Here is a 19,071-nt window from a genome sequence, read left to right on the forward strand (position 1 = left end):
CCCAAGGGCAGACAAGCCGAGAGCATGATTACAAAGAAAGACAAAGAAGGAAATTTGCTTATATAAAGTGGAGCTTCTAGAACTGTATATATACAGAAATCTATTTTAGAACACGTAATCACGCGCCCCAATGCATCTTGACCCGCCATCACTACCTTTCTATTTGGGAACTAAGGCGCGATTTCTAACATGAAGAGATTGTCATTCAATTTGACCAATTGCATCAGCAAAACCCAACTTTTTCTTACAGAGCTATTTTGACTTTTCGGTCTTACAACCCTTATTTAAGGTAATAAGTCTTCAAATAAGTGTCAATAAGTCTGATTTCAGACACTCATGTAATATGCATTAGGCTCCTTTTTGACCTTATACCCTTAAATAAGGATTGTAAGTCCATTTAAGTCATTTAAGTACCTTTTTAAGTAAAAGTTGGGTTTTGCTGATGTGACGGAACTGCACGCGATCCATACGAGATGCTTGCTGTAGCTGGCGTTGTGGAGACGAGTTGGCGCCATGTCTGTGGAGAGCAATAGTGTTCTTGGACCTTGCAGCGTACGCGAGACTCATGGAACACCGAAATTACCGTCGACCGCAATATTAGGATCGGCATGCTGCTCCAGGAGAATGCGCGAGACCCACACGAGCCGCTGGAATACCTTCATCTTCTCCGGGCCTGTCAGCTGTCTCCCATTCCTCGAGAAAGTCAAGCGTGAGTTGGCGAAGTTGGTCATTTCGCGGAGAGTGAGATATAGAGGGGTGCACCCCTCGTGGTCTTCTCTGTCAACTGAATCCTGATGCACCGCATCGCAGAAATTCACAAACGGCAAGCACGTTTCCCATGGAGGCGGAGAGCTGCAGTTTAGTCACGCTCTTAACCACATTGCCAGAGGGGTCCGTGCTGTTGAGACGCAAATCAGGGTGACCATGAGGTTTCTCCCAGAGTACTAAGGCTTGACGTTCCTCTTGTGCCCGGAGTGTGTATACAGAGGAAGAATAGTCCACCATAACAGGATCAGACATGACTTCCTGTACGAACTGGGGAGGAAGCAGAGGATCCTTAAATACAGTCGGCATCGATGGGAATTCGGGTTATCAGAGCGCTGAGTAGCGGTGGGGATGGAAGGCGGAAATTCGAACAAGAATTTCGACCTGGGAGAACTTCCTCGACTACCGTTGCGGTGTTCGGGGAAGCTCTCTGAATTTGAAAACATATGAATAATGTAGTGAATCAAATGGCTAGAATTACAACAGTAAGGTGATAATTAATGTTCATTCTTGGGTACTCATAGTCTAGTGTCCTTTGGCATGTTCTTCAGTGCCTGTCGTACTCCTAGGTCGCCCAGGACATCCTCAGCTACATGAGAGACAATTAGTGAACGAATAGACGACATAGCAGATTATTCTTACCTCCTCCGAGTAGGGAATCGAACGTCACCGTTCGGTGGTACTGCAGAGCGGAATAACGTCAGGAAGGGTCATGGAAAAACAATATATCACGGCCTACATGCTCGATTGCGCTTCCCATGCCCGTCTTCGTAACACCTCTGCCACCAAATATCTGAACGGCATCTCGCGCGGTCTCCTGTGCGCAACGCGTGGAATACATTTTTAATAGACCGATTTGCCTACAAAGAGTGAAATTAGGCATTAAGTCAAGGTTCAAGCAAAGATACACACCCAGCAAGTAACTGCGCCTGCTTCTTATAATTCTGGCGCAAAACCGAAAGGCAATTAATTTCACGCATGCGTCACCGTCATAAAGTGTGCTAACCATGTTGTTCATCTGATATGTAACATTCTCGAGCCAGTTATGTACGCTCTCAGTGCGCGCAATCATCTGGGCAAGTTTGCTGCGAATAACAGCCTGAGAGCTGAGGGGCTTGCCGAACGCCTTGCGCTGGCTGACCCACCTGCGATCCTATTAATCAGACTCAACTACAACTTGATAGATCAAATCACGGACTTTAAGCATTCTTCAACAATAACGCGCTGCGATCTGGCCGAACCACAGCACATCACCCATCGCTCATGGTTGAAGTTACTAAGGGGGCACACGAATAATCAAACAACGTGTGCACTATACAGCGTGAACACGGACCTGAGAATCACAAAGGCGCCTCCGCCCTCAGGACCCAAAGTATTCTCTACGGGCACCTTGACGTTGTCGAAGGTGATATAAGCTGTGCCGGCGGTAGGAGAGTAGGATGTCTTGATAGATTTGGTCTCTACGCCATCACCTCGCTCGACGAGGATCACTGTAAGTCCGTTCTGCAGAATATTAAGAATTTCCTGGTGGGGGGTACCAGTCGATTAAAGGACTAACCTCAGTCTTGCAACCGACCACAAAGCTGACGTTCATCAGAATTTCGAGTAAGTAATACAGGTAATAATGTCACTCACTAGTCCGCATACCTAAAGAGTGACAATCAATATAACTCCCGAGGCGACAGGAGCAAATACTCACATTCCGTCGGTGATCCACTTCTTAGTTCCATTGATGACCCAGTGCTTGCCGTCTTCAGTCTTCTTCGCGGCGGTCTTCAACCCCGCTACATCGGAACCAGCGAAAGCTTCAGAAATAGCGAGGCAGATAAATTTCTGTCCCGAGAGCGTCTCTTTCGTGATGCGCTCCTTGAGGTGAGGAGCCCCAAAATTCATGACAGGTGGAAGACCAATGACGACACCGCCATAGAGACCATCTCCGTAGCCGCGTGAACCACATCGGACAAGTTCCTGGGTAATGATTAACTGCACAAGCATTCAGTGCTTAGGCGAGACAAAGGATCTTCATGGGCACGTACTTCGTGGAAGTAGTCGAACTATCGAGGGCGGAATGAGTAAATAAGAGAAAGAATTCTGCAAGGACACAGTGTTTACCTCTTCAGGTGCAACGATACCACCCATCAACTTGAGTCCCTTGAGATGCTTTCCGGGTCCCATACGCATGGCGTGGATGTTCATCTCGCTGGAGTATCTAAATGTAAGAAAAGCACAGCAAGGTCTGGTAACTTACACTTACGCCATCTTGTCAATTACACTTTGCGACGGCCGTTTGCCGTCTTCCTCTCTAGCCTTTGGTATTGTTAAGAGTCGAGTGAGCGAGTAACAACATCGTGTAAAACTCACTCGAGCGTCCGGGACAACGAATTCGTCAACAAACTTCCTGACAATCTTCTGGAACTGCCTATGGTTCTGATAAGGAAAAGTTAACTTCAGAGTGGCTGGGAGTCTCTTGGGGCCTCACCTCCGTGAAGTACGGGCTGTAGTATCCTTCGACAAGCCAAGTTGGCTCCGCATAGGGTACTTTACTAACCTCACCAGGTACGCCATCAATCACGATACTCTGCTCGCCTTGGACTGTACCAATTTGCAAGCGAGCGTATTGAGGCCTCTTGAGCACCTCGTGACGGTGAAGCCCATAGAAGGCTTCGGTCGCGTCTCGACCGCCTGTTTGAGATACAACGGTCCGCAAGGACATATCGGTCAGCAATATTGTAGATAGGAAGGCGAAACCCTACTCACTAATATCCTCTTCGAGGAATACCGACGCGCCTCCGGGATGGAGATCTTTAAATCTGGTGACATCATATACTTTGGAGTCGACAATAATCCACTGCAGACAACATGGTTGACTCGGATAAGACCATTTCCCAGATTTCAAAAAACCTACCAGGTCGTCCGGCTTGTTATGCTAGACGGGATCTCGGCGGTCAATGCGACAGATCAGATCTACCGGTGCGCGGAGGCGTACCTGCGAAACCTCGTCTCTCGTGAATTGTCTGAGCTCCCTGGAAGCCATGTCAGAATCAAATGAAGGAAAGATGCAGCAAGTCCGGTGGAAAACAGAGGAAGGGGCAGTATCTGGAGGTGGATGCTTCGAGGATCATGCATATCATAGCGCCCCTCCAATAACATGTGATAACGGTGATCTCATCACGTGCCCAAGTCCACCAGATCCGGAGATTTACCTCGTTTTGGCAGGCACAGAGCTCAAGCCTGCAGCCTATCCTCCAAATTTTTATCACAACTTCCGCCAAATCACCGATATCTCTGTGGGCCTGGTGGGCCATGTTCACCCGTGCATGATTCTCTCCAACCTTCGGTAACGGACAATATCACGACAGCCGGTGAGCACAAGCTCTTGCACTCAAGACGTTCTACAATGCACTGTATGAGCATTTGTACAACACCGGAAACAGTGCTTGTATTAATCGTCCTCGATGTCCACATCCGAAAAAAGAGACGGCCCGTCAAGATTTTCGTCACCACCAGCAGATAGCACGTCTGGTCCATCGAGTGGGTCGGCGTAAGATATTATAAGACGCCGAGCGTCGTCCTTATTCGCGGCGGTGTCCAGCTGGTCGATGTCACTATCAGCTCTAACACCCAGGATAAAACCTCGTACCTGTGTACTGGCAACATGGTCGCGCGCGTCAGTGAATCGGTCCTTAGCCAACTCGTCGCATCGGAGCACTTCGTGATCGAGAACTGCTTCCTGCACTGGCGAAGTACTCCACGGAGTCAGGACCTCTTTTAGACGCACTTCGTCTTCTCCTTCAATTGGACTTGTATGCCAAGATTTGACAGGTGGTTCTAGCGCAAGGTCAGATGCAGCTAGTGAGACGACATTCATCAAATCTCCGGAGTCGCTGTCGCAGACGTTCGTGTCTACACCGGCAGTGCCTAGCAGGTCTGCGTCAGCATCCGCGTCCTCAGACGTGTCAGGTAGCGCTTCCACCGGACGGATCTCCGCATTTCTAGGGTATACAGCCGAAGACGCTCGCGGAGCATGGTACCCCACACCGCTTCTATCATGAGCCGCATGGAGACCGCGAGCATCCGACAGTCTGAGCTGATCCACTGAGAATCGAGTTTGTTCCGAGGCAAAGTCAGAGGAAGGTTGCAGGCCCAGAATGCGGTCGAGCGCTCGCCATGGGTCCGCGCCTTCGAACAGCTCGCCTTGGAGAGCGTCAATGAGTGTCTGTCTAACCAGCGGTGGTTCCTCAGGATCGCCAGGAGGCACAGAACGAGCATAAAGGGACGCAAGGGACGAGTCGTCTGCAGAGCTTGGGAAACCGTAGGAGGCAGTGCTGGCCGGCGTTGGCGAAGAGGCAGATCCAGAGTCCAAAGTTAGATCAGAGTCGGGCATCTGGGCCACGTCTTGCAAGCGAGTATTATTCACTTGAGTAATATACCTGTCAGGTGGGTACTCCTGGGAGAATAGTAGAGAACCCTGCGAAGGTGAAGGACTGCTAGACAACAGCCATCTTGCGGAAGACAGCGCCGGGGAATGAGGTGTTGTAAGAATGCCAATGTAAGTAGGCATATTGACGGCATCCAGAGGTTGGAATACTTTTTTGTCACAGAAGGCAGGAGGAGTGGAGGGTAACTGCATGTGTGGTGCATTCTGGTGAACAGGGGACTGAGGTGGGCTGAAGTCGCGATAAAAACAGTATCTAGTTGGTTCGTAGTCAACAGAGGAGGCATTTTCTTCGACGTTATCCAAACCAGCCGCGAATTCTGCGTAACCCGAGTCCTCGTGAAGTAACGGGCTGCTGTCAAGAGGCATTGGCACGAAACCCGGCTCTGCATGCGCTAGGTCACTAAAGGCAAGATGGGGTACGCAAGCATGATCTCCGAGTCTACTGCTGCACGGAAGGTCCAGCTGATGCAAATTGCTCGCACCTGTGGCAAGACAACCTATCAAATGTTAATGCCGATCGAGTGGGGAAACACAGAAATCAACCTAGAAATTTTGGTGGTCGGAAAAATCTTGCCTCACTGGAGAGACTTGCACCATCCAAGGTCTTGCTCGAGTCAGGGAATTCGGCAGTCCCATACCGAAACCCACCTGGAGAGCCCCTGCGTGCACCTGATGCTAGGGTGGAAATTCTGCGCTGTCGTCGATGTCAAAACCAAATAACAGAAGGAGTTAATCAATATAATGTACCCTCTTTCGCTCTGGTTCTACTGGGGATGACCCTTCTAGGGTCAGAACATCATGATCAATACTAGGCATCCCGGTACTGCGAGCGCATTTTGAAGCTCTGGAAAACGGGGGTAATACTTGAGGTTTGTCGGGGAGGCCAGCAAGGTCAGGAATCGAACGGATACGATCCATCTCAGCCCTCAAGAAAATAGCTAGATGACCTAAATCAAACGTTTGCCGATGCATGTAAGCAGTGAAGGACGTACGCGCAGATGTGTCTAAAGCGCTCAAAATCCTGGACTTACGATTCCTCGTGGTTCCGCTCCTCGTGCTCCCACTCGAAACAAACGGCGGGATACCGATTCTCAGGCGGTCGTACTGGCGGGGAGGTGTGACTGGTGACTCCACGAACGCGTGTAGAACGGGAGACGCAGGTGGACAGGATGCCTTGGGTAAAGAGTAGCGCTGAGCGTGTGCGAGCGTAATTCCAGAAGCACCAACGCTGCTCCTAGACGCAGCCCCACCACGCGGTCCCTGCAACTTGCACAGGCCTGTCGAGAGAACGCTGAGCTTCTGTTTCCCGAAGTGGTTCCTTTGTGCCCTCCCCGTCGCATCTTTCACGCGAGCTTTTGCCGCATTTCTATACAGCAAGATGCAAGCAGGAAATGAGAGCAGTAAGAGTTGGTATGATGGAAAATTGACCTTTTGCCGCCCATGTAGTTTGCACCCGCCATGATATCGCTTCTAAGAGGCAGTAAGATACGAGAAAATTGGACCACTTGTCTCTCTAGCCGATGTCGCTACGCTGGGTAAGGATGGGGGCAAGAATGCTTGACAACTTGAGAAGTGATGATGATGGTCGAAGGATAAGACGCGTCCCGCCGGGTCACATGCATAGGTCACAGGGACGCGACGCCGGCATCACGTGCGCGTTCACCCTTGCGTAAAACTCGTTTTCTGCCCCCTTTGCCAGCTCTTTTGACTATTTCTTTCTGGGTGTCATGTTTGAAGAAGCGGAATCTGATATTGGACTGGTTAATCTGTCACGATCTTCATTTTCCCCACCCTTTGCGAGTCCGCTGAAGTCTCCGTCGTTACCGAACGTGAACTTCACAGTGGAGGCATCATCACCTCTGGAGCGACCTGCCATTGCGCGTTCAAACACTCAGCCGAAATTCGAACAATGCAACGTGAACCATGGCAGCCTGTTGATGGAGCCTTCGAAGGTCGCAGGGCTTCGACGATGGATATCCGCTCTGGTAGTAGGAAAGACCGTCTTCCGTACTATTTTGGCGTCATAACCATGTTGACATGTACATGTGTGTAGTCGACTTTGACTTGGAAGTGGGTCCCAAGATACGCAATGTTTACCCACCGTTAGGCTTCACCCTATCCGAAGAGGAGAATATGTCAGTGGATTTCCGCTTCCCGAGTGAAGATACATATTAAGTTTAGTCATTTCAAAGAGCGTTCTCGTCTTTTCCGGATGCACCGCATACCGAGGAAGGTTCCCAGATCCACTCGTTCCGAATTCGAGCACACGAAAGTCTTGAGGGTGTACTTTCGCACCAGCGCCCAGTAACGGAGGATGGATTTATTTACGGGTATTCGCACTTCACTCAACGAAAGGATAACACGTCGAAGCGAGGCTACCAGCAGGTATGTATGATCGTCCTGCCCAGGACTCGAAGATTAGTGATCTCCGTCGGGGTAATACTAAGATATGAAAGGCACTCGTTGACAACTACCTACCATCTAGCGAATGCCTACCGTTGTGCTCGTTATATTCTTCGCTGAATGTTTTACAATGCTGAACTTTCACCCCACCAGCGTTCGCTCGTCCTTCTTTCTCATCTACCCTACCCATCTTTGTTTTATGCTCTCCTTACCAAGCTAGGGCCATCTTTCCTCGCACACGGCGGGTCCGTGCTCGAAGTTGCTTGCCACAACATTGCGAAGTGGTACGTGCACCACATTCAACCACTCGTTATATTGTTGATGTTACTCCAAAAAGAAGGCCAAACCCATGTCCTGATGCGACCCTGGAGCTTGGTTTCCTAGGGGCTGTCCTCCAAGTGGAGCTTCCTCACAGCATTGACACACAACAACTGCCCATCACAAGGTCTACAGTTCGACAGAGTGTTGAAATGGCAAATCCAGTTCTCTTCGTCCGACGAGATTTCTGTATGTATGCTAATCAGCTTTCCAGATCCTTCCATCGCTTTCTCCTGCCGAGCCACCGATTATTTCTCTATATGAGGCTTCTCTTCAACATTTGTGGTCCATCTGGGAGTGTCTCATCCTCTGTGAGCCGATCCTAGTATATGCGCCCTCCCCCGCTATGACGAGCCAAGCCATCTGGTGGTTACGTGATCTTCTACGCCCGGTACGTTCCTCCACCTTGGCGTCGCATACAAGACCACAATCTGAAGGAACATTTGACCGCGAATAGATCCCACTCGCAGGCGACTTCCGACCGTTTTTCACAATCCATGATGCCGATCACACCGTCCTCGTTAATCCCCGTCCCCCACAAGCGGGGCTTCTCCTCGGGGTCACGAATCCTTTCTTTGATCGAGCATGCAAGCACTGGCCGCATGTCCTCAGCCTTGGTCGACTGCCTCCGTGAGTTTGACTGTAATATTTTCAGCCGTACATTGGGTGCTGAAATTCTATGGGATGGTCAAACCAGAAAGAAATCTGGGACCGGTAAGGATTCAAGAGAGGATACTGCCATAGGTCCTTCACCGGGGTGGACGTCTCGGACCCACAAACGATACATCTCTCGGGATCGCGCTCTCTTGCAACAAGTGCAGGATGCATGCCGTGGCTCGGATATATCCAGTGCGCCTGCCATTTCTCTCAGTTCACCGCTGTACCGACAGAAAGTTTACGGCTCAGAGAGACGAGCTTCGGCCATGCTCCATCAACATTTCTCCTCTCGCACAGCCGCATTCCTCGTTCCCCTTCAACGATACCTGCAAACTCTTATACCCACACCATCAGAATCAGCTCGCGCACTCGCGAGATTTCCCGCATTTGCGCCCATGTCCATCCCAGACATCAACGTCCCAGCATCTCCCGTATCCAGTACATCCACCTCACCGTCTCCGACCCCTTCTACATCACCGTCTCCTTCACCCGCTCCATCTACACTCTCGTCTGCTGTCACACCCACGCCCTACCATACCACCCCTACCGCGAACGTGCATATAACTACGAATACACACGCGGCTCCCCGCGAGGTGCCTCTGCGGCTTAAGCCGTTTAGCGAACGCGCGTTTCTCGCGTCGCTAAGCGCGCACGGTGCTACCAAGCCGCTCCCGTTCAAGAGCTCGGGGAAGGCGCGCGAGTTCTACAAGCGCTGGCTGCGCTCGCCTGCGTTCGGGGTGTGGATTGCGAGACAGGAGGAGATCGTACAACGCGTGCTGAATGGGAAGGGGGGATGAAGCGGTCAGAATTCCCCCATGCATCGCTTTGCAGCCTTTAGTACGCTCGGACTCGTATATGGATCGTTATAGCTCGCAGTCATTTTGTTTGTTACTACTGGCGAGAGCACGCATTAATATTCACGTGTGCTGACTAGTGTGAACTGTGTCTTTCAAGTTTCCGGGAGCTTTCGTGATCTTCAACTCAGAGCTAAGACAGAAATGCACGGTGCATTCCTGCACGGCACAAGCCCTCCAAATTAGTTTTTTGCATAATGTGACTCCATCCGTGAGCTGCAGAATAAAGCAATCGGATATTTGGCGCCCTATTGGGAGTTTCTTGTCTGCTCTCTCTGCGGATCTTTCCCCTTCGACCTGCCCAATCCAACATTCGCCGCTAATGAGCCAGGCTTGGTGCTGGCTATCGGCCAACCGAGCCAGCCGACAATAACGTGCTTGGCGAAGACTTCACCGCAGCCGAGCATGACGCCGTTGACGAAAGGCAGGAAGAAATTGATCGCGAGGCTCGAGAGCAACGCGAGCACGCGCGTGCGGGGCGAGAGCGTGCTGTCGAACACGGCGAGCGTTGTCGAGTGCGACGCGTGGTGGTGGTCGCCGTGCGCAGGGGCTTGATGGTGCGCAGGGTGGTCGTGCGGGTGCGAGCGTGCGTGCGGCGGGAGCGCGTGGGGGTGGGAGGAGGAGGGCGAGTGTGGGTCTGAGGGGAAGGACATGGAGGGGTAGGACGAGGCAAGCGAAGACGGGATGTCCTCCCACTTATCGTGCTTGGGTGATTCGGGTTCCGACGTACCGCGGCGTTGCGAAGAGCCAGGAAGGACAGTCTACGTAATAATCAGCACGAGGAACATGCGCAGAAGGGTCGGGCACGCACATCGAGGTACACCTTCGTATGCGCACCTTGGCCCTCGCCAGACACGAGATCCCGCACATCTGCGAGAGAGGGAGAGGTGGCAGCTGTTGCACCGCTCAGACCGGACGCACCGAGGCTCTCCCAGCCGCTCTCTCCCTTCCCGTGCGTACTAGCAACGTCCGCCTCGCTCTCTGCGCTCTTCTCTTCCCTCCGTATCGCCTCCCAGCGTGCGCGCTCCTCCTCCGCCTTCTGCCGCTGCTCTGCAGACCGTTGGCGCCATTCTGCGACGTGTGCCTCGTACTCAGCTTTCCAGACCGTCTCGCCTGACTCCGGCTCCCCACTTGACCCAAGATCTAGTCCCGGAACTGAAGATGCAGCAGCAGCCGTCACGGATTCAGAGAATACTTGTGGAGGCTCGGTATGAGCAGCTTGGTGAGGCAGAGGTATGGGCGTGAACGCTGTCGACAGAGCCGACTGCAGCCGGAGTGATCAGTACACAGAGAGAGCATTGCTTTAGTCACGGCACCTGCAAGAGGGTCTCCTCTTCCTGATTGAGGTGCTCAGCCATACCGACCCCTTCAGCAGAGCTTGAAGCTTGAGCTGAGAATTGCTGAGGCAAGTGATACGACAGACGTACGAGCCTGAGAGTATGCTGTCACGGTAGACGAGCGTCTGCTATGGTGATGCGAATAGCTAGCTTCTACACGAACGCCAGACCCAAACTGTTGTAAGCCTCAAAAGAAGTGGCCCTTGTTGCTCACGCGACGTTCGGAAATGATCAATGAATTGGAAGTAAGGTGGGAAGGCGTGATCGTGACGCGTCGGTGCGGCTCGCTGCGCTCACACTATGGAACGACTAAGTGGACACCAAAGTCGTTCAACAAACACGTTGTGTTGCAGTGCTCAGCCGCCAAAAATGATTATATGCAGGACAGGCGGACGTATTGCTGAATGCTACAGCGAGGTGAAAGTAGGGTAAAACATTAAAAAGAATGATTACTTCTCAAGGAAGTGACTGTCTGAAAAATTCCCACACGGCTGCAGATGGAACCAGAACACAGAATCCCCTAGTAAAAGGCGAGGGGATTGTTGCTTGCACTGATCCTAGCCGATACCTCTAATCTTCGAGAGGAGATGCTTCACAGAAAAAATCTGTATTTTGTGCAAGTCGCGGGTGCCCCAAATAGAGCCAAACAATGCTACATGACGAGCGCCGGCGCTCCAGTTCGTCTTGTCCATTTTGCTTCGCGACTTCCACAACCTCGACCGTCGTCGAGACCGCGTCCACCTCTTTCCTCGCCATCTCCATCGCTGTCTGTCCAGGCCTGCGTGCCGTATCCACTCGTGTATCTCTGAGAAGGAGGAATCAGTAGAGTGTCAGCGCTCGCGCATCTGTATTCATACTTGTAAGAGTCGCTTCACCCATCGACGTGCGGCTCCTTTACTCTCGCATCTGTATCTGACGACCACCGCATCCTGTTGTCTCGCTCTCTTCCTGTCCGTCGATACGCACCCCTCCTGTCATCTTCTGCACCAGTGAAACGAAGTTTTATTCCCCTTCCTCTGTTCGCGTTTTGAGTTTGCAAAAAATGCCTGAGGACGACTTCGACATTTATGGCGAAGACGACGGCTTTAACGCCCCCAAATCAGCAGAGGTGAGCGTCAGCATCCTGCGCAGACTTCGCTGAACGTTGATCTTTTTCTGGAACACCAGTCGCTCGAAGAGTACCATGTGCCCGAAGATAGCAAAGAACACGTTGTCGAACGAACGCCCAGCTCGCCGATCGTGGGAGAAAAGCGCCAGAGGGAAGACGACGAATCCGAGCACTTGGAGGAACACCAACATCACCATACCGACCTTTCAGCACACGCCGACGCCGATAATGATGTCAAGCCACTCGTCGCGGTCGACTCGCGGAGTCCGAACGGTGCCGTTAATGGTACCTTCAACACACCCGTCACCGGCGTACAGGGGATCAACGGCGGAGGTGCTGGACAGGGTGCATTTGACGCGTTGTACGTCGGAGATCTGCAATGGGTCCGTTTGTCCAGATGTTCTCTAGTTTCGTCATGTGCATGTCATTCTGAGATTACTTCATGTTATTTCTTGTCTCATCTTTTACAGTGGACAACTGATGAGGACCTCCGACAAGTCGCAATCAATGTAGGTGTAAACCTCGACCACAAGGACATCACCTTCTCAGAACACAAAGTAAACGGCAAGAGCAAGGGGTAAGTTTCGCTATATACGCTTGGCTGGTCTCTATTGACATGTGTTATGTAGGATCGCATACGTAGAATGTCGTGGCTTTGAGAACGCCACTGTTTTGAAGAACTGGTTTGACAACAAGTGAGCTATCATCGACGTCTCTCGGTATTTTCTGACGATTTGTGATTTTCAGTGATTTCCAGAATCGCCGAGCGTCGGCGAATTTGACAAGCTCGTCACAGGGCAACCCATTCCGAACGCTGCCCAAAGGTAAAGTCCTCTTTTCTCATATATAACCAGACCTGCTGACTGAGCCACAGAACCTCCTCCGCGAGAAATGCGGCATCAGGGCGGGGCAGTCACTGGAAGCGCCCACGCCGGGCGCGGCACCAGTGGAACCTTCCGCGGCGGTGCCGCAGGGGGGGCCGTGAGTGGGGGCATGGGCAACCAGATGGGCATGAACATGATGAACATGGGCATGCGCGGTGGTATGATGCCCGGGGGCATGATGCGTGGTGGAATGCCCATGTTAGGTATGGGATTGGGCATGGGCATGGGCAACATGGGCATGGGTAACATGGGTATGGGCATGGGTGGCGGGTTCGCCGGCGGGCGCGGGGGCATGATTCCGCAGGGTCCGAGGGGCGGCATGATGACTACCGGTACAGGGTATGGAAGCAGAGGCGGCGGTATGATGGGCGGTATGGGTACGGGTTTCTAGTGTTCGCATAGGATGGATTCTCTGACTGATTTGTGTTTTCTCGTACACGCATATAGGCATGGGGATGATGCCCATGGGAGGCCGTGGCGGCTTTGCGAATGTGCAGGGGCACTTTAACCCAGCGTTTATGCAGGGAGCTAGCGCAGGTGGCGGAAGTGGACAGTACACGCCTGACGGACCGCGGAAGAGATTCAAGATGGAAGAGAGTGGGTGAAGGTCCATCGTGTTTTGCCTGCAGTTTTCGCGCATCGTTTCCCCTGTTCATTGCACCTTTGCGTCTTTATTCTCTACTCCGTTGTCTTGCTGTCGAAATTATCGTTTAAAGTCTCAAGTACATGTAGTCAATAATTGCTCAGAATCAAAGTCGCCCTCTGCTCGTCAGGCCTAGGATATTACACATAGTGTATTCGGGCGGGTGTTATTACAATCAAAATCGGGTGTAATAGTGTAGAGCATGCAGTCTACGAGGTGAGTATGCAACATAAAGTCGATGCAAATCCGTGCTTGGTATAATGGTGATAAAACAAGAGCATACAGCGGTTGTGTGGGGATGCAGAGAACGATATCAGTCTGTACATAGAAATTGAGCAAGTGCGGGCAGGGCACGGTGGTCTTCCCGCTCCATCCATAAGGACGGACCAACATCCAAGAAGCATAACATACCATAGTCCATTCAAGCCCTCTTCTCCCTGAGTTCCTTCTCCTTCCTGCGCCTGCGCTTTTCCTCTTCGTGGCGTCGCTCTTCCTCTATAGCCGCCTCCTCCTCGCGCTTGGCGATACGCGAACTATAACGGGAACGATTAGTATCACGTCCGTCACAATATGATACAGAATCATATCGGAGAACTGGCACAATAGAATACACCCTGACCTTTGTGCTTCCTCGAATTCAAGGGACCGAACATCCGCTTCCATGTCCTCGTCGTCGCTCAAGACGTCCCGCGCCGTGTACGCCGTCCTATCCTTGCCGAAGATCTTCCAAATCTCTGCGCCTAACGCAGAGCCGCCACGCTCTGGCGCACGCTTCTTCGATGGTGGAGGAGGCGAAGGAGTCGGCGACATCGAGGGTGAGCGGGGTCGCTTCTTCGCGGCCGGCTTGCTCGTGGAAGTGCTGGCTTTGGCAGAAAACGAGGCAGGAGAGCGTCGGGGAACAGGCGCTCGTATGGAGCCGTTAGATGGAGCGTTCTTCTGGAGCGATTTCGACGATGAAGCGGCAGGTCTGCTCGCAAGAGCACTAGGTGCTCGTGTGAGCTGCCTCGCGCCGGCCTTACTTGTAATTGTTGCAGATGCGGCGGATGACTTGGCAGGAGGGACTTTAGGCAGTCCAGCAGAATGCGCAGCAGGTGACGCATAGCCGCTGCTTGTCTTCGTCCCCGGTGTATTGTCACGAGAGGTCGACGCAGAGCCTATCTGAGGAGTTGGCTTCTTCGGCGACTCCTTCTTCCCTTTGCCAAACCAATCACTGAAACTACGGGCCTGGTCCCCATCGAGAGTCTTAGCACGAGCCTTCGCCCTGTCCTGAAGAATCTCGTCAATGGTGCGTGTATCGCGCTTGTTGACATTCAGCTTGATGAGCTTGGCGGGCTCAGCAGCAACACGCTCCCGTATGGACTGTGAGCCACTGGGTTCCGATAAGAAAGACGCCTCCGTCGTGGTGATATCCACTGCACCACCCGGGAGCCTCCTCCCAGCCTTGCTGTATCCAGTGTGCGTGCTGCGTCTGGGGGCGCTTCGTCCGCGCATCTCCGACTCCAAGCGGCGCCGGCGCTTCTCCTCGCGCGTGAGGGCATTCGCCCCGGCAGACTCGTCGTCCGACGAAGACGAGCGACGGCGGGCAGCACCCGAGACTGGATACCCGTTCTTGTCCGTCCTGGCTTTCTTCGGCCCATATCGCAGCGCATCACGCTCCTGCTCCTGCTTGCGGCGCTGCTCGCGCTCCTTCGCCCCCCGCTCTTCCTCGAGACGCCGCTGCCGCTCCTGCTCGCGCTTCTCGTCCTCCAGTCGCTTGAGCCTGAGCTTCGCCTCGACCTCCCGCTCGCGCCGATCCCGATCCTCCTGCTCCTTTCGTCGCTGTGCCTCCTTCCTCTGGCGTTCGGCGAGCGCAGACTGGACTGCTGCATCGGACTGTCGGGTTTGGGTGGCGCTCAGCGCCATGAGCGCCGCGAAAGACGTCGACATAGAGGAAGGGTTAGTGCTGTGTGGGAAGTCGAGGGCGAAAGAGCGAGAGCAGGCCCAGAGGGGAATCAGATATGAACGTGGAAGTGGTTATGGTAGACAGCGCTGAGCAGCTGTGGCGCAGGCTGTCCTTTGTTTACGCCACGTGGCCGTGACCAACAGGCATGACAAATACACAGGTTGGTAATCGAGCACCGCCGCCGTACAGTACAGACACATGTACAAGGCAAGCCCTGAGAACACTGAAAATCAAGTTGGATTGCATCAATGCTTCGTATGCAAATAAAAATAACAACAGGCGCGAGCTACAGCTACATCCGTAGAAGGGTAATCCTGTAATTTCTATTTACCGCGTTCGTCACGATTATCGTGAATGTCGTCGCGGTCATGACTCAGATACGTCGTCATCCACCAGCACCTCGTTCTGCCACACTTGAGCCGGCAACAGGCTCGCCCCCCAGAGCGCGACGCACGTTAGGGCCGCGAGGCACCAGTACACGAACAGACCGCCCATGTAGTGGTGCTCCTGGTCGATCGAGATCGAGAACAAGGAGTTCGCGAGTGCAGGGCCCACTGCGCGCATGATGGACACGCTCATTTGAGCTAGGCCGTTGACCGACCCAAGTGACGCTTTGTTAGGCGACGAGGCCGTGATGTACATAAAAATGCTGCCTGTCGATATATCGTCTGAGCTGGATCCGGGAACATAGCGGTGATAACGACTCACCATAACAAAAGTTGATTGCTATCGAGATAGCACACTGTAGGAACAACGCTGCCCATACAATCGTACTGTATCCTTCGGCTTTGGCCAGAAGGTTAATTATCGGGAAGAGGGCGAATACGGGCAACGCCGATGCAATGCCAACGATGTGCACCTTCTTCGGGCCCCAAAGCTCGATCACTTTGGCGAAAAAGAAGATCTGCAACAGTCCGTTGGAGATCCCGTAGGTGGAGAGGATCGCTCCAATTGCCGGAGGCGATAGACCCAGTCCGCCAAGCTCAATGGGAGTCGAGAGGTAGACAGGCTGCACAGATCTATAGCAGATGTCAACGATAGCGAGCAGCGCATAGTTGCCACCGGAGACGAGGACGCGTGGGATTAAGAGACGTCTGAGAGGAAGCGGCTTCGTAGAGGCCTTGCGAGAAATAAGGGGGGAAGAAATTTTGGCACCGTCTATGTCATTGTGGTCCGACTTGTTCAGGCGATTCCGCAACAACTGGTGAATGGAAACTGGAGACACTACGGTCTGAAGAAAGGAGAATATCCATGAGCTGTATGCCACAGAACCTGCGCGCAGTATTTACCTCTTTCAAGAAGAAAAAGCTAACCAAGACTGCTACGGCAGAGAACGTAGCCGGAATGGCGCAAGGAAGAAAATAAGGATATTTCTGCATGAATTCCGAATGACCGAATACAGAAGGAAACCGTTCGTGAGGTCTTGATAGTGATCCACCGATCATGGGACTGAAGGGGAAATGTTAGAGCAATGGTAAGCGACGATTGCTGATCAAAAATGACTCACCCCATCGTTGCACCAGTCAACCAAGAAAGTGGTAGATATGAATATGCTTCGGCGAGGTTCGTCGAGTCCGTAATTTCAGCTACCATGCTCTTGAGGACTCCAATGTTGCCGTTCAGTGCGCCGTTAAGACACCGGCTACAAATATCGAGGAGTATGAGCCACACAGTGAGAAATAACTGCACCAAAGACTCGCCTGACCACGAGACTCCAAAACGTCCTTGACAGGCCGAAACAGTACATGGACAAAGACAGTCCAGTCAGGCCGGTCATGATGATGGGCTTTCGACCAAGATGATCCGAAATACGACTCCAATGAAGGACGGTGAGCGCTTGAGTGGCAAAGAAAATGGAGTGCTGCACGGCTCCGATGTTAGCAAGAATAGATCGGTAAGATCATGCTACAGAAACATACCATCAAGCCAACATAATACCCCACCTTGGTCTCGTCGCCACCGGTGATCCCAATGTTACGAATAAGCTGGTGGAGGAGTTATATCAGTCTATTGAGCGTAATGGGAATGCCAAGTCACTCACGTCGGGCGCGAAAGGAGAAATAACCTGACTGGTGAGAGGCTCAGCCAGTTGAAGGACAAGAAGAATCGTTAGCTGGGCCCATGGCAAAGGCGTACGGGCCGGCTTAAGCAGCGGGGAGTCAGGCTGCAAGAGGGGCGTTTCTTCGTCACTGTGAGCGGTCATCAGTGCAGGGGACGAGAAAGAAGGGGAAGAAAGTGACTTGTTCAAAGTCTTTTGAGGAATTTGTAACTGAAGAGGAAGCGAAACAGCTGCCAGAGCGTAAGGATGCCGTGTGTACAGTTTTCGATTGGAATTCTATCAACCAAGATAAACACTCGGCATGAGTCATTGATTACCTAATCTTTCCTTTTTCCAGCCTGCAGAGCAAGTTCGTTCTCGAGTCTCTATAACCGACTCCCTCATTCCACCGTAATCATTGATATCGCCGCGATAGGGGACAATCTACGTGAGTCTATGAACGGAGGAAGAAGCTGGAGGAGCGGGAAGGGGTGGAAGGGCAAAGGAGGAGACGATCTTCCGTCATCTTGACCGAAAACTTGCGCATCGGGTTACTACCAGTTCGCCCGGTCCGCTCTCAGGCTCATGAGGCTCTCTCTCCAGCAGGGCACCCGAGGGCGCGCAGTTTGGTATGTGCGCCGAATACATTTCTCCCATCTTCATGTGACGGGTGTCTATTGCTTGTCGTCGCTTGCCCCCTTGATGACCTCGCTCCGACGCTGTTTCGTACGTATTGTGCATTTCTTCCGCTTTCTTTGGAACGTCATCTGTCTCATCGATATCATCATTCTTCGCCATGATAGAAGCAACCATGAGTCTCAACCCCGCTATAGTCACAATATTATCTGTACCGTTTCCTTCGGGACGGAGCGGCGGTCCTGGACTCTCGGCCAGGACTTGCATCTTCGGAGATCGTCCGTGCATGTCCATGTAGGTGCGCAAGTACGCGTCATTTCGAATATATCAGCATGTCTTACCTGGGGAAGACACTCATTCCGAGGGTTCTTACCATTTCTCCGCGGCGAAGCCTCTGCTACTCTCTAGACATGGCGGTACAAGACGTTATCGGTCACGAGCGCGTGCTTCTTTCTAACCATGGATTGACCTCGTGGTATGAGCTGATCCTGTTCGAGCTCAGGAGTGGATGTCAACCTCGCGCTAGTCAAAGTAGATCAGACAGTTCCCTTTACTTTCACGCTCAACTGCCATACGGTGTGCTCGCTGATCTGCAACTGTTTGTCTGCTCACAGCTCCTGGTCCTGGATCCGGATAAAGTAGCCGCCGCTTCTGATACAGACATAGGAGACACAAACGAATCATGAATGCAAGAGCGATGACGTAGAGGGCAAGAAGCTCATACACGGATGCCGAAGTTGCACGATGCACGACATAGTAAGGACATTCAGCTTCAATGTTCTTGCCATGATGTGCGCCGTGCAATCTCACCTCAGCCACTGCCGTTCCGGCCACTCACTCTTTGTAGGTGAGATTCAAGAGTGATGACACCACTCCAGATGAACGATAGATTATAGGTTTAGCACAATTGCTTTAGGACGCCGTGACGACACGGTACCTGGGCAATTCGGTACAAGACTGGCATTTTGGAGATAGTACGAAAGCAAAGATTACCCTTTATCCGCAAGGGGATGAAGGAGTGAGTAACAAACAGGTGTGCATATGTGTA

General features: G+C 52.3%; 7 protein-coding genes across 7 annotated transcripts; 2 read left to right on the plus strand and 5 right to left on the minus strand.

Moving 5' to 3' along the window:
* Positions 1-1,283: 1,283 nt before the first annotated feature.
* On the minus strand, positions 1,284-3,799 carry SCP_1300290 (Acyl-CoA dehydrogenase apdG; the record flags this gene model as incomplete). The annotated part of the gene is made up of 18 exons (XM_027763327.1): positions 1,284-1,354; positions 1,408-1,447; positions 1,505-1,625; positions 1,678-1,709; positions 1,772-1,910; positions 1,964-2,041; positions 2,099-2,268; positions 2,324-2,348; positions 2,401-2,412; positions 2,465-2,748; positions 2,802-2,819; positions 2,878-2,965; positions 3,020-3,072; positions 3,127-3,192; positions 3,245-3,447; positions 3,523-3,613; positions 3,671-3,691; positions 3,752-3,799. 18 exons carry the CDS (start codon positions 3,797-3,799, stop codon positions 1,284-1,286), a joined length of 1,560 nt encoding a protein of 519 aa, XP_027619128.1.
* Positions 3,800-4,207: 408 nt separating this feature from the next.
* SCP_1300300 (hypothetical protein) lies at positions 4,208-5,569 on the minus strand (the record flags this gene model as incomplete). The annotated part of the gene is made up of 1 exon (XM_027763328.1): positions 4,208-5,569. One exon carries the CDS (start codon positions 5,567-5,569, stop codon positions 4,208-4,210), a length of 1,362 nt encoding a protein of 453 aa, XP_027619129.1.
* A 1,361-nt stretch (positions 5,570-6,930) lies between these two features.
* Positions 6,931-9,378, plus strand: SCP_1300310 (DUF1630-domain-containing protein; the record flags this gene model as incomplete). The annotated part of the gene is made up of 9 exons (XM_027763329.1): positions 6,931-7,210; positions 7,257-7,338; positions 7,396-7,588; positions 7,760-7,890; positions 7,947-8,079; positions 8,139-8,315; positions 8,382-8,554; positions 8,622-8,773; positions 8,831-9,378. The coding sequence occupies 9 exons, from the start codon at positions 6,931-6,933 to the stop codon at positions 9,376-9,378; spliced, it is 1,869 nt and encodes a 622-aa protein (XP_027619130.1).
* Positions 9,379-9,683: 305 nt separating this feature from the next.
* SCP_1300320 (hypothetical protein) lies at positions 9,684-10,793 on the minus strand (the record flags this gene model as incomplete). Its single annotated transcript, XM_027763330.1, has 3 exons — positions 9,684-10,196; positions 10,247-10,699; positions 10,752-10,793. 3 exons carry the CDS (start codon positions 10,791-10,793, stop codon positions 9,684-9,686), a joined length of 1,008 nt encoding a protein of 335 aa, XP_027619131.1.
* Positions 10,794-11,814: 1,021 nt separating this feature from the next.
* On the plus strand, positions 11,815-13,369 carry SCP_1300330 (hypothetical protein; the record flags this gene model as incomplete). Its single annotated transcript, XM_027763331.1, has 7 exons — positions 11,815-11,880; positions 11,940-12,263; positions 12,351-12,457; positions 12,510-12,575; positions 12,628-12,704; positions 12,755-13,141; positions 13,212-13,369. 7 exons carry the CDS (start codon positions 11,815-11,817, stop codon positions 13,367-13,369), a joined length of 1,185 nt encoding a protein of 394 aa, XP_027619132.1.
* A 459-nt stretch (positions 13,370-13,828) lies between these two features.
* Positions 13,829-15,333, minus strand: SCP_1300340 (hypothetical protein; the record flags this gene model as incomplete). Its single annotated transcript, XM_027763332.1, has 2 exons — positions 13,829-13,940; positions 14,027-15,333. 2 exons carry the CDS (start codon positions 15,331-15,333, stop codon positions 13,829-13,831), a joined length of 1,419 nt encoding a protein of 472 aa, XP_027619133.1.
* Positions 15,334-15,715: 382 nt separating this feature from the next.
* SCP_1300350 (MFS general substrate transporter) lies at positions 15,716-17,552 on the minus strand (the record flags this gene model as incomplete). Its single annotated transcript, XM_027763333.1, has 7 exons — positions 15,716-16,002; positions 16,058-16,580; positions 16,639-16,798; positions 16,857-16,991; positions 17,050-17,210; positions 17,269-17,334; positions 17,391-17,552. 7 exons carry the CDS (start codon positions 17,550-17,552, stop codon positions 15,716-15,718), a joined length of 1,494 nt encoding a protein of 497 aa, XP_027619134.1.
* Between the last annotated feature and the right edge of the window lie 1,519 nt (positions 17,553-19,071).

The sequence above is a fragment of the Sparassis crispa genome (assembly GCF_003851025.1).
Source record: "Sparassis crispa DNA, contig_000012F, whole genome shotgun sequence".
NCBI classification, from domain to species: Eukaryota; Fungi; Basidiomycota; class Agaricomycetes; order Polyporales; family Sparassidaceae; genus Sparassis; species Sparassis crispa.